Consider the following 11,799-nt stretch of genomic DNA (forward strand, 5'->3'; position numbering starts at 1 on the left):
CTGATCCATGGAGTTCAATTGGGGAAAAGAAGGGCAAATCACTAAGACAGAGCAGGTGTGGACTCCAAGATTTGTAGGTAGCAGCAGCTTAGTGTGAACTAAACCTGTTGAAAAAAAACGTTAAACTCGTTTGCTCTCTCCATTTGGCCCAGTTTGTCTTTCTGTCACCTTAAACCTAGTTATTTCCCCCATTCCACTCTACACATCACTGGTATTGTTCTGCTGGAGTGGATTTCCAGTTTCTTTCTGTAGGTGTCCTTTCGTTCTTCCTTGACCCCAAGACCCAAAGGCTCTCTTTTGATTGCATTTCTATACAAGGTCTATATCAGCAGGTCTCTGTTGTCTCTAGTGGGCCAGTGTGCATCAATCAATCATAAAACCACTAGAATGTTGGCAGGTAGGTATTTGTAATACTGATCAAATGTGACCTTTAATTTAGTTATTTGGAGGCTACTGTTCACAGAGTAAGACTTACATAGACGTACAAAATGTACTCTCATCAACTTGTACAAACCCTACTTTGCTAGTCAGCATCAAACATCACTGTTACTCTGCATATTAATTAATTCCCCACTTTTTCCCCTCTTCCCTGATATTTTTATACTGTTCAAGGTGAAAAACCTGAACTTCATCCCCGTTTCAGAATATGTCACAATATAGTTTAAGTTCAACAAATGATTATCCACCACCACTTTTGACCCCCAATTACTAATATTATGACCTAAGTAGTAGTCACTCAATCATCAGTTAGAAACATCTTGAAAATCTGGTAGTTTTAGTTTTGTTTTTTAATCAAAGAATCATATAATGAGATAACTCCTTACTCCTCCTTTTCCTGTGATAGCAAACTGAATATATTTTGTTTTGGAACTTTTGGCTACATAAAATATATTCACAAACAGCTTTTGCTTTGGGAAGCTGTGGGCTATTTTTTGATTGTTTCAAAACATGTTGGTTTTGAAACAAGCTTTACACCTATTCCCCATTTTTCTAGCAAAATATGAAAATGAGGGCTGGTTCAAGACTTTTGCACAATGCTGGACATCTCATTATGAACAAATTAAATACATGAGAGTAAAAAAAAAAAAAATGAAATAAGTGCACAAAGGTTTCACAGACTATACACAGAATTTTAATCATCCTTATCAAAAATTGAAATGTATGTTACTTTGTCCAAAATATCTGACAATTATACTCATGCAACAAGAGAAAAACAGTTTCTAATGAACATAGTTGTGAAAAAAAAAATTCCAGCAAATGTCATCCAAGGCATTATAATGCAAACAAAACTACATGGCATTGGCTAAGACTCAGGGGACATTTTAAATAAATAGATGACAGTCTGAACTCTACACAATCAGGGAGTAAAAAAAAAACAAAAAAAAACAGAAGAATCCACCTATAACCTTGAGTCACTTAATAAAATTTAATTGACAAAGGTTACATGAATACAATGTCAGAGTACTATTTAAAAAAAAATAACATTGCAGGACTGCATCTGACAGGTAAAAAACAATTCAAACAAAGAAGAAAAAAAACCACCTAGACGGACTGAACGATGAAGATGTAACTACGTGGATAAGAGTGCGTAAGGTGATGCAACACTGAACTACTTTTTTCCCAACAAACACCAACTACTAACTGTATAAAATGCATCCACACAACTGGGCAAATCAGTAGGTATTCCAAACACATTGGGGAAGTAATGGCTGTACAAAATCTTCACATTAGTATTACATTTCTGTTTTTACTCAGTGAACACAGGGCATGCTGAGACCACCCCTGCGCTATGTGGGTTTAAAAAGATGAAATTCCAAAATAAGGGCGCTTACATAAAGAACAGCAGTGTAGCATCAATGCATAAAGAATATCTCTTTTTAAAAAAAGAAAAAGGAAAAAAAAACACAACAGGTACCATTTACAAAAAATATTTAAACCAAAAAGCATCCACTGGTGACAAAAATCTCATTTTCAAACAGACCAGGATCTGACATGATGGCTTCATGGCTGTCATTTCCTGTCACTAGCTTCGTTATTTTCAAAACTAATGCTTACGAAAATAAAAAGCTGGTCCTTAGTGCTCAACCAGATAAGCTGAGCATGACAGCATCCATTTTTTTGGATGAACAAGGCCAGAAAAGTTCATAGTCTCAGCAGCCATACAGCCAGCTCCCTGGAAGACCAGTGTAGGAGTAGAGACAACAGAAAAAGCCCAGTGGTAGCACTGTGGTTTGGTGTATGGCGGTGAGGCAGGAGGAAGTACAGATGAAAGGAAAAAGTGGTGGCAGGAGGTCAGCTGCGATGAAGAATCTCAGGCAGGGTAGAGTTCAGAAAGAAGTGATGATGTCAGTGACAGTGCTATGAAACTCGGATCATCTGAGCCACTGTCTCATCTGCTGCTGCCTGGGCGACATCCTGCATCAGAAGGGCAGAAATGGGAGGTAACAAAAGCAAATTGAGCTCATACACTTAAAATCTCACAGTTTTAAGTGTATGACAATTTGCAACAAGCATTATAGGCTTGAGTTGCTATGTTCTTTCTACACACAGCTGCCTACCTGTGATAATCCCAGACCCATTTCCTTGTCCTTAGGGGAAAAGAAACGACCACCATCTCCCCGCTTACGCTGCATTGCATGACGATGGCGAGACTCATGTAGATATTTCTGCTAGACAGGAAGAAGGTGGATTACTCACATTAAAATTTGGTTCACAACAAGCCCATCACTAAAAATCACACACAGAGTACAACACAGAAGAATTTAAATATATAGGGTTCTCCCCCCCCCTCTCAAGTCTATACGTTTGACAGAAATGGCCTACCCTCCTTTCCTTGGGAATCTTGCCCTCTGCTTCCAGCTTAGCCCGAGCCTGTCTTCTCTTTAGGATGCGATGGTACTGTTTGGCATTGACATACAGTGGCTCCTCTTCAAGCATTTCAGCCCCTGGCAATGGGATTCGCTGCATTGTGGGAACGCCGCCACCTCCAGGTACCATCTGATTGAAGGAAAAGACAAAGACACAGTGCTTAATATGTCACGCATTTTACAACAGATCCTACTCACAAAAAGACAAATATCAATCCATTCAAATAAAAGAAAAAATTCACACTGCTCTTCCACACCCATACAGATGTTTTAAGTCATTCTTATTTAGACTCCCCAACAGTTGCATACTGGGTCTCCACTGCCAGGAAATTTCACAATGTCAGTTTATTCTACTAACTACTAGCTTAAGGATGCAAGCTGCCCAACCTGAAAAGTCCAGAGCAAAATGACACAATGAAACTGACCATCAACTACTGTTTGTACAAAATGGGTAGCATTCAAAGACAAGCCGGATTTGGATGACCATTCACGTCATTAGGATTACAGTCTATGCAGTGAACACGGCATCTTTTAAATGTGGACTTAAATTCAAGGAACCCTATTTATGCTTTGTTGTTTTCAGGCAATATAAGCACCAATAATGAAACTTCCAAAACATTATTAGTTTTACTTATGAACAAAATGCTAATGTGAATTGTATTTAACATGGATACAGCCCGGGAAGAGCATGTATCCAAAAATCACCTGTTTAGAAGGACCACAGGTTTACAGGGGGGGTTAAACAAACCTAGACGTGTTCATTTTAGGGTTTGATAAGGTGAGCTATAATTATAACTGACCTATGAAAACACCAGTGATCATTCATAAAAAATATATGTTTAAGCCCATGACCTTTACCATATACCCATGTGAGAGTCTAGATTAGGAAAAACAAAGGTAATAAGGTGCTGGGTACCTCTGCACAGGGCCTTACCATGACCATTCCACCTGCATTGACCATGTTGCCAGAGACGGGCAGGGTGACGGTCACAGTGCCTTGGCCGCTGTTGGTGGTGTTGGTGTTGGCACTCCCTGCTTGTACAATCTGGGCACCTGCCAAGCTGGCAGCTGGAATTGTGATCATTCCTGAAAACAGATAATCATCCCAAAACTTTTTGAACATGACAACTCACCCATGCTCCTATTTAGAAAGTCTAAATAGCAGAAGTCAAACACAAATTTTGGAGGACAGCCTAGTTTACCCTGCTGCAAGACAGTACCATCTGCATTGACAGGCTGGTAGACGATGGTCTGTCCATCAGCTGTCTGTGCCACCTGTTGGCCCTGCACGCTGATCTGCTGTCCCTTGATAGAGAGGGGGGAAATTACTTTACATCATTTTATGGGGATTTATTTATTCAATAGATTTTTAAATAAGAAGCTTGGGTTTTTGCTTTTTTAATTTTTTCAAAATTTAGTACTTGGTTCTGTCCAGCTGTCATGCCGGTCTGGGGCTGCTGGATGATGATCTGCTGAGGCTGACCCTGCTGGCCCTGCAGCTGCAGAGTCTGACCACCTTGCAACTGGATTTGACCTGGCTGCACCAGCTGGATCTACAGACAGGTACAAAAACATCAACAGTGGTTAACTGGATTATAGATCAACACCACAGCAAACAGAATAACAAGGATAAACATGGAAAAAAAGTACACTTTGCTACCTCGCTATCAACTTAATCTTACATAAACACTAAAAATAACAACAAGGGGAAAAAAACCTACTCAGTGTACAACGTGCTTCTCAAACTTCAGCGTTTACTTCCAAATCTATACTAGTTAGTTTACTATTAATATTATTCCAGAGTAAACAGTGTTGCTTTAGAGAACAATGTATAATTTAATTTAGATACTTTACCTGCTGTAGTCCCTGAGCACCAGATACAGGGACCTGCATTATGGTTTGACCCTGACTCCCTGACATGGCCTGCACCATAATGGGTTGCCCTGACGATGTGATGAGCTGTCCACCGCTCACCTGAACCATCAGAGGCTGTCCCTGGACCTACAGGGAGATTCAGACAGCTATTATAGCAGCACTGACAGTGTTCGTCTCGGTGTCTCTTGTGACTTGCAGAGCTGCATGCAAGTGGTATGACATGAGAAACATCCAGGATACTACACTGTGGATAAAAGCACTTGTTGATCTCACGTTTATGGTTTCCTAAAATACAAACATGAAAGCATCCTGTTATATAGCATAGATTATTTCTGGACCCAATGTATCTAGTGTATGTTTAATCATTTTTCTCATGAGCTTAGGCTACAGAAAAATACAAAACTTCTGCATGTAGAATTTAGGTCTTGTATTTACAGCCATACTGCTATTGAAACAAGAGCTTACAAGAACGGAATTTGCTTCCTGTACCTTTGTGGTCAAGATGTTGGTAAAATTAATTTGCATTCACATGTTCAACTTGGTACTGATATTTCATCTTATACCATAAAGTGACCACAGCGTACAACTTATGGTCTGTGGCAGCAGCAGCAGCATGACAGGAAGTAAAATTGTAAGGGCAAAGGTACCTGCTGACATTATTCAGCACAACAGTAAGAAAAATATCAGACTATGATGAACAGTGGCAGCCAGTAATGGATGTGGATCCATGCAGACCTCAGAAGGTTGTTCTGTTGTATATTCTGCATATTTTTCTCCACAGCCATCGCACTTGAGAACAAGAACATCTGACTTTCTAAACTTGCTTTTAATAGCAAGAGACAAGCACAACTCAGTTTAGACAGCCATGAGAGCAAAAGCAAAAACCGGAGGCTGACACAGAAAACACTGTGCTGAGGAACGTGCAGTTGCAAGACATGCTTGGGAGGGAAATGATGAACCAAACAGCACAGATGGGTCCTGGAAAAATAAAAATACAAACAGCCCTGGCTATGGCATGCAAACCGGTAGGCTGTGAAACAGTCATGACACTGACACAGGGCGGCGGTGACACCACTACCTGGAGTGTCTGCACCTGCTGGCCTGAGGCCGTCACCACTGGCGCCTCTGTTTGCAGCTGCACAGCCGTCACTGTGCCCTGTGTCTGCAGGCAGGGCAGGATACAGACTCATATATACAGACTCAACAACAAAGTACCAAGAAAATATATTGGAACTGGATTATTGCATCTCAAATCATCATTTTTTTTTTAAAAAACAATGTATACTCAACCATTTCCGATTTGCCTAAAAATTATATGGTTTGAGGCTTGGACATATCTATAATGCCTGCTTTGAAGTGTTAGCTTCATGTTTGAAATATATCTAGATTTATTTATTTTAAAAGGCCAGTAAACCCAGTTTTCTGCCTTTTAGGCAGAAAGAATCTGCACAATGAAAACTCAAACAAAGTTTGAACATGATTACCTTAAAAATTTGACCTGAAAAGATAAAAAAGTTTGCATATTTTTAAACAATTATGTTCTTGGTTATAAGTAGAGTAATTAGAAAAGATCTGTTCTATTTAGATTATTAATATTTTTGTGGTATAAATGTGTGTCATGTCTCAATCTAGCATGAAACTTGAATGAAAATAGCATCTTCTTCATGTTTGTGACTGAGGATTTCATGTTAAAAATTATTATACATGTTATTTTGCATTATTGTGAAATACAGCTATATATCGTTGAGAAATTGTCACTAGTTGTCTTTTACAATGTGACTTTTTTATTAGTCTTTACTAGAGATACCACTTTTTTATGTCCGATACCGATATCATAAATTTGGATATCTGCCGATACCGATATGAATCCGATATAGTGTTTTTTAATCAATAAAACTGTTTGTTTAATATATTGCTGCATTTTGTATAAGTTCATACTCAAGTTTAAATAAACAACAACACTAAAGCTATTCTGTTATACCTGTATATAAAAAATACACTGCACCCAAAATATTTCATAGTTCAGCAATACTGATCAATCTAATAAACTTAAACCTACTCCATCCTCCCTATTCTGGTATTTTAAAGAGTACTTAGCAGAAATATTAAGCAACCTAACTAATAGGGTTCCAACTCCCAGCAAAAAAAAAAAAAAAAAAAAAAAAAAAAAAAAATAGGGAACCACCCTCCACCTCATGACGTTTAATCAACGTAATCAACTTTAATTTGATGCAGCGTGGAAAATAAAATGCACAGAAATAAATTATTTTTCAAGAATAATTAAATAGATTCAACGTCTTTCTTCAACAGAACTGCAGACTGCACAGATCGTACCTTCCCAAAGGAAAAAGTACTATAGCTTAGTAGGGTATATTAGACTTAATGGTTACTATATACAGTAATGGACTTCTATACATTTTACATCAGATTAAAATTTTGGGTGTGAGAATCAGATATTATTTATTAAAAGCTAGACAATAAAATTGTCAACCCTAAGCTCACCTGCTGCTGGATCTGTCCATTGGCTGTCTGAACAACAATCTGCTCTCCAGTAGTAGTGGTGGCAGTGGTGTACTGCTCCATGGCTTTTTACCGTGAAAAACCTGATGAGGCAAAGACAAAACATACAAATGAACCAATATTGGATTTCTATGGTTTACAGTGCATTTTATACGTAAACAAATGATAATTTTTTTCGACGGCAAAAAACCCCGTCTTTTTAACCGATATCTACGTGTTTTCAATTTATTGTTCTCAATATTTAAATAGGACCTACTGCTTCCTCACACCGACTTGTGCCGCACTGTGTCAAATGTGAAGTCTACGAATTTCAGCTGAAACATAATCCCCCCAGGAGGACACAGCTGTGTCAGCTGCTGGATTCCTTTAAAGGGGAATTTTATTTAGCGGGTATTTTAGTGGGGAAGCTAACACGGCTAGCGCCAGTCCGCTAGCTAAAAGCGTGGTAAATTCTAGAAAGCGCATAAGGATGCCATTTGTGTCGTAAACTCCGAACGTGTATATTTTCTTGTGGGCAGCTTGTTTATTACAGCTCATTATAATGTACCTGGCAGCGTTTGCTGACGGTCGAACGGTGGCTTTATACCCGATCTTTGTTCGAGAAACGATATTTTAGCGAAGGAGCTAACGCTAGCTAAGGCTTGTGGACCAAGCGAGGATCATGTTTCCTCGCGGTGGCCAACGCTAGAAACATGAAGCTATTTGTAGGTCTTGGGACGCAGCGGTCGAAATCAAACTGCAATTTGAGTTTTTTGCATTAAGCAGGGTTAGTAATTTGGTTGGTCCATGACAAACCAATCCGTGCTGACAACTACCAATGCCTTCAATCGGGGCTTCCTTACCGTATCTTCGCTGTCCGGTTTCCCTCTGATTGGCTCCAGTACAGCTTGCTAAAGCCCAATCAACAAAGTGAGCGGACAAAATGGCGCAAATGAAACAACGGCGACTGGGAGAGAGGTGCGCAGCTGCGTGACACTTGAACAGGGGGGCGAGGCAGCGTGCAGTGTCCCTGTCCCCTCGGCAGATGTCGCCATTTAGTTTGAGTTTTTATATTTCAGCAGACTTCTCCTGACTTGTATTATTTATGTTAACTGGTATTCGATCATGTTAAAAGTGGAAATTAATCCAGCATCAGTACCGTCAAACCTGCAACGCGTCCAATTTAAGTAGTGTTATGGTTCAGGTAATCACCTTTGTTCAGTACAGGGACACGTAATAATGTTACCTCCGTAGCGCTAGTTGGCAGTAGAGCGCCGATTTTATGCTATGAGCCCAGTGTTTGCGGAAGTACTTCTATGAGTGGTGCCATGAGTGCGTGAGCAGCAAGGTTAATTTTAATTTATAGTAAAATAAGTTTTTGTTTTCATGACACCTAAGTGACTCCCTAAAAACAAGAAAAGAAAAACGAAAGGAATAAAAGGACGACACATCGTTTATTGGCATGGCCAGGTCTGTGCAGATACTCTCCCTCCTCTCCAAGTTTGGTGCTCCATCTCTGATTTCCTCAGTGAGCGCTACCAACTGCCGATTTGCAAGCAGAGGGGCCAGCAAGGCACGGATGGGACAGGGCCCTGCGCAGGCAGACAGAGGATCGAGCAGACCAGGATACAGCGATCAGACATCTAATGGAGAACTCGAACTGGAGGACGTGGAGGACAAACTGCAAGCCTTAATTCAGTAAGATTCAATAGGACTTTTCACACATTTCTCCAGTGTAAAACTATGTTAAATAATAAATATATGGTGTCTTTATGACAAGATATATGAAGTATTCTGGGGATTTGTTTCAGGGAAGAAAGAAAAAGACAGAAGACTGTGAAGTATCACATATTGAGGAGGCAGATGACACCATCAGGAGCTCCAGAGAGGAGGTTAACCTGGGATGCCATTGAGCAGATCAGGTGAGAATGAGTGTTAAGTTTGTCCAGACAGTAAACTAAGAAGTGTTTCAAATTAAGCCTCATATGAAATCTCAATCAACTTTCAGACATCTGAAGCAAAATCAGCCAAATGAGTGGACAGTAGAGCGTCTGGCTGAAGGCTTCTCTGTCAGTCATGATGTGATCCTGAGAGTCCTGAGAAGCAAATTCGTCCCCTCTCCTGAAAGAAAAGCCAAGCAGAATGCAAAAGTAATGGCTAAAATGAGCCAGCAGGTGCTGCCTTCAGGTGCTAGGACACAGCAGGACAGGTTGAAACTTCCCGAAAGGAACTCACAAGCCATACTCCCACCTGGAAGCACAGAAGGTGCTTTGATCCCTGTGGCTAATCAGACTCCGGTGATTCAAGGTCATGGCTCACGTTCCCTAGCTAAGAGTCCTGTCCCTGTTACTGTTCAGCCCACACACATTGCAGCTGGTATTAGTGAAGATGCCACAGTGACAGAAACAACAGAACGCAGCACTAATGACAGTGACCTTACAGAGGAGGATGAAGAGAGTTGGGATGGACAGGTGTTGACACAGGAAGAACTTGAAGAGCTTGTGAAAATGGAAAAGCCCTCTCCAGCAGTCCAAGTTGGGAATGATTTCTTTGATGCAGATGGAAACTTTTTGTATAGAATCTGAGAACATGTTGTGTTGTTAGCTCAGCATGTACAATGTTGGGGTCGTGCAAATTACCAAATAAAAGTTATTTTGAATCTTTGTGCAAAAGATATTTGCACTTATATATTTTTTTCGTCCAGATATTTCATGCCCATTTCACCCATGTATTGACTTCCCAGTTTATCCCTATGTCAATTTTTATTGACATAGACAAATACACTCACAAGCCACTTTATTAGGTGCACCTTGCTAGTACTGGGTTGGATCCCCTTCTGCCTTCAGAGCTGCTTTAAGTATTAGTGGCACAGATTCAACAAGGTGCTGGAAATATTCCTCTAAGATTTTGGTCCCTATTGACATGATAGGAATTATGACATCATAAAGTCATACAATTGCTGAAAATATGATACATACGTGATGAAAACTTCCTGTTCCACAACATCCCAGAGGTACTCTATTGGTTTGACATATGGTGACTGAGTGCAGTGAACTCTGTCATGTTCAAGGAATGAGTCTGAGATCATTTGAGCTTTGGTATCCTACTGGTGGGTTTAACTTGTGCATACATGGATGGATGCAGTCAGCAACAGTACTCAGGTTAGATGTAATCTGACACTCTAGGGATCCCAAGTCTGACAAGAAATTATCTCCCACACCCTTTCACCACAATCAGCAGCCCAAACTGTTGTGCCTTCAGAGATACTCTCCTGCATACCTTTGTTGTAATGAGTGATTATTGGGTTTTTGTTGCCTTCCTATCAGCTCAAAGCAGTCTGGCCATCAACAATTCAATGCCAGAGGAATGATTACTTCAGTTGTTGTTACACAACCACAGTTCTGAACTTATCCCTTTACAATCTTAAAACTGGGACGCTTTGTAAAATGTAAACAAAAACGGTCTGCAGTGATCTGCAAATCTCATAAAGCCACTTTTCATCCACAGTCAAAGACACAAAACATCACATTTAAACTGAACCACAGGGTACCATCACAAGAAAAATATTTTGAATTTGATGGTAGCAACAAATGTCCAAAAAGTTAGGAGAGTGCCATCGTGTAACATCCCCTCGTCTTCTAACAAATGCATTTTCTTTGTTCTACTGTGAATAAAATCTGGGTTTATGCGACGTACAAATCACTGCACTGTTTTTTTTGGAACTGGGTTTTTATAAATCATGTGAAAATATCCCCAGTTGACAGTTACCCATTATTATTGTAAGTCTCACATTCTTGCATTACTGCCGTTAGTGACAAACCACCACGCAGCACAAATAGAGGAACATATGAATTTATTGGCAAACCCAAAGAAAATTGTCTCAAATATACAGAAAAGAGAAACATATCAGATAAAAAGGTGTAACCTTGTATATGTACAGAACCATCACAATGACTTCATTTATACAGCAGTTTTAAATTTTAAGAAAAAGTGTGTTACCTTCACCTAAAGCAATAAATGGTCGTAATAAGAACTCGCCAGGTCTCTTCCAGTGTAAAGCGGCTACATGATAACCCTGTGTCCACTCTGCTTTTATTCAAGATCACTTTCTTGTCAAAGTAGCCAGTATTAAATCTCATACCAACATAGGAAAAAAAAAAAAAAAAAAAAAAAAAAAGAATAACCAAGTTATTACAGGTCATTTTCTTTTCACAGCTGTAGATATAAGTATTATTGAGAGTTAACATGCAGTTCGGTGGGAGCTCATATAAAACAGACATTTACTGCTGAAAAATTATTCTTAGGCAACAAGTGCAACTTAGAGATGTCACTGACATACAGGATGAAACTGATTACATATCAGATGATATAAATAAAAACAAAAATCAAAAATAAAATCAGTAAATAGATGCTGGCCACACATTAGGTCCTCACACCAGGCACTTGTATAACCACATCCAATTTACTGCACTCTGAACCAGCTTTTCACCAATAAATTAAACTTTAAAACAAGACAGACAAATAATTGTGCAAAACAACAAACAACATAAGACAGAGT

At 39.5% G+C, this 11,799-nt stretch overlaps 2 protein-coding genes across 13 annotated transcripts; one reads left to right on the top strand and one right to left on the bottom strand.

The window, feature by feature from the left end:
* Positions 1-1,109: 1,109 nt before the first annotated feature.
* nfyal (nuclear transcription factor Y, alpha, like) lies at positions 1,110-8,242 on the bottom strand. Of its 12 annotated transcripts, none has more exons than XM_085392691.1 (10): positions 8,105-8,242; positions 7,245-7,345; positions 5,818-5,904; positions 4,722-4,868; positions 4,289-4,420; positions 4,070-4,172; positions 3,784-3,953; positions 2,824-2,997; positions 2,559-2,669; positions 1,110-2,415 (listed from the first exon to the last, which is right to left on the bottom strand). In XM_085392691.1, the coding sequence occupies exons 2-10, from the start codon at positions 7,323-7,325 to the stop codon at positions 2,359-2,361; spliced, it is 1,062 nt and encodes a 353-aa protein (XP_085248817.1). In that variant the 5' UTR covers positions 7,326-7,345; positions 8,105-8,242; the 3' UTR covers positions 1,110-2,358. The 12 variants fall into 12 exon arrangements, with proteins under 12 accessions (XP_085248817.1, XP_085248819.1, XP_085248820.1 ...); XM_085392693.1 differs by lacking the exon at positions 8,105-8,242 and adding an exon at positions 7,810-8,098 and having other exon boundaries at positions 5,821-5,904; XM_085392694.1 differs by lacking the exon at positions 8,105-8,242 and adding an exon at positions 7,810-8,098 and having other exon boundaries at positions 4,088-4,172.
* A 156-nt stretch (positions 8,243-8,398) lies between these two features.
* On the top strand, positions 8,399-9,915 carry ngrn (neugrin, neurite outgrowth associated). The gene is made up of 3 exons (XM_085392703.1): positions 8,399-8,939; positions 9,053-9,163; positions 9,250-9,915. Exons 1-3 carry the CDS (start codon positions 8,704-8,706, stop codon positions 9,824-9,826), a joined length of 924 nt encoding a protein of 307 aa, XP_085248829.1. The 5' UTR covers positions 8,399-8,703; the 3' UTR covers positions 9,827-9,915.
* The last annotated feature ends 1,884 nt before the right edge of the window (positions 9,916-11,799 follow it).

Source organism: Rhamphochromis longiceps, linkage group LG20 (genome assembly GCF_057381845.1).
Source record: "Rhamphochromis longiceps isolate RC_006_pf linkage group LG20, R_longiceps_female_GT1.1, whole genome shotgun sequence".
NCBI lineage: Eukaryota > Metazoa > Chordata > Actinopteri > Cichliformes > Cichlidae > Rhamphochromis > Rhamphochromis longiceps.

Bases quoted from the DNA above. Each gene is read 5' to 3' on its own strand.
- ngrn (XM_085392703.1), top strand. From the start codon at position 8,704: ATGGCCAGGTCTGTGCAGATACTCTCCCTCCTCTCCAAGTTTGGTGCT. The intron at 8,940-9,052 runs GTAAGATTCAAT...GATTTGTTTCAG, and splicing joins AAACTGCAAGCCTTAATTCA to GGAAGAAAGAAAAAGACAGA. The intron at 9,164-9,249 runs GTGAGAATGAGT...ATCAACTTTCAG, and splicing joins GATGCCATTGAGCAGATCAG to ACATCTGAAGCAAAATCAGC.
- nfyal (XM_085392691.1), bottom strand. From the start codon at position 7,325: ATGGAGCAGTACACCACTGCCACCACTACTACTGGAGAGCAGATTGTT. The intron at 5,905-7,244 runs GTGAGCTTAGGG...CCCTGCCTGCAG, and splicing joins ATGGACAGATCCAGCAGCAG to ACACAGGGCACAGTGACGGC. The intron at 3,954-4,069 runs GTAAACTAGGCT...ATCTGTTTTCAG, and splicing joins TGGTACTGTCTTGCAGCAGG to GAATGATCACAATTCCAGCT.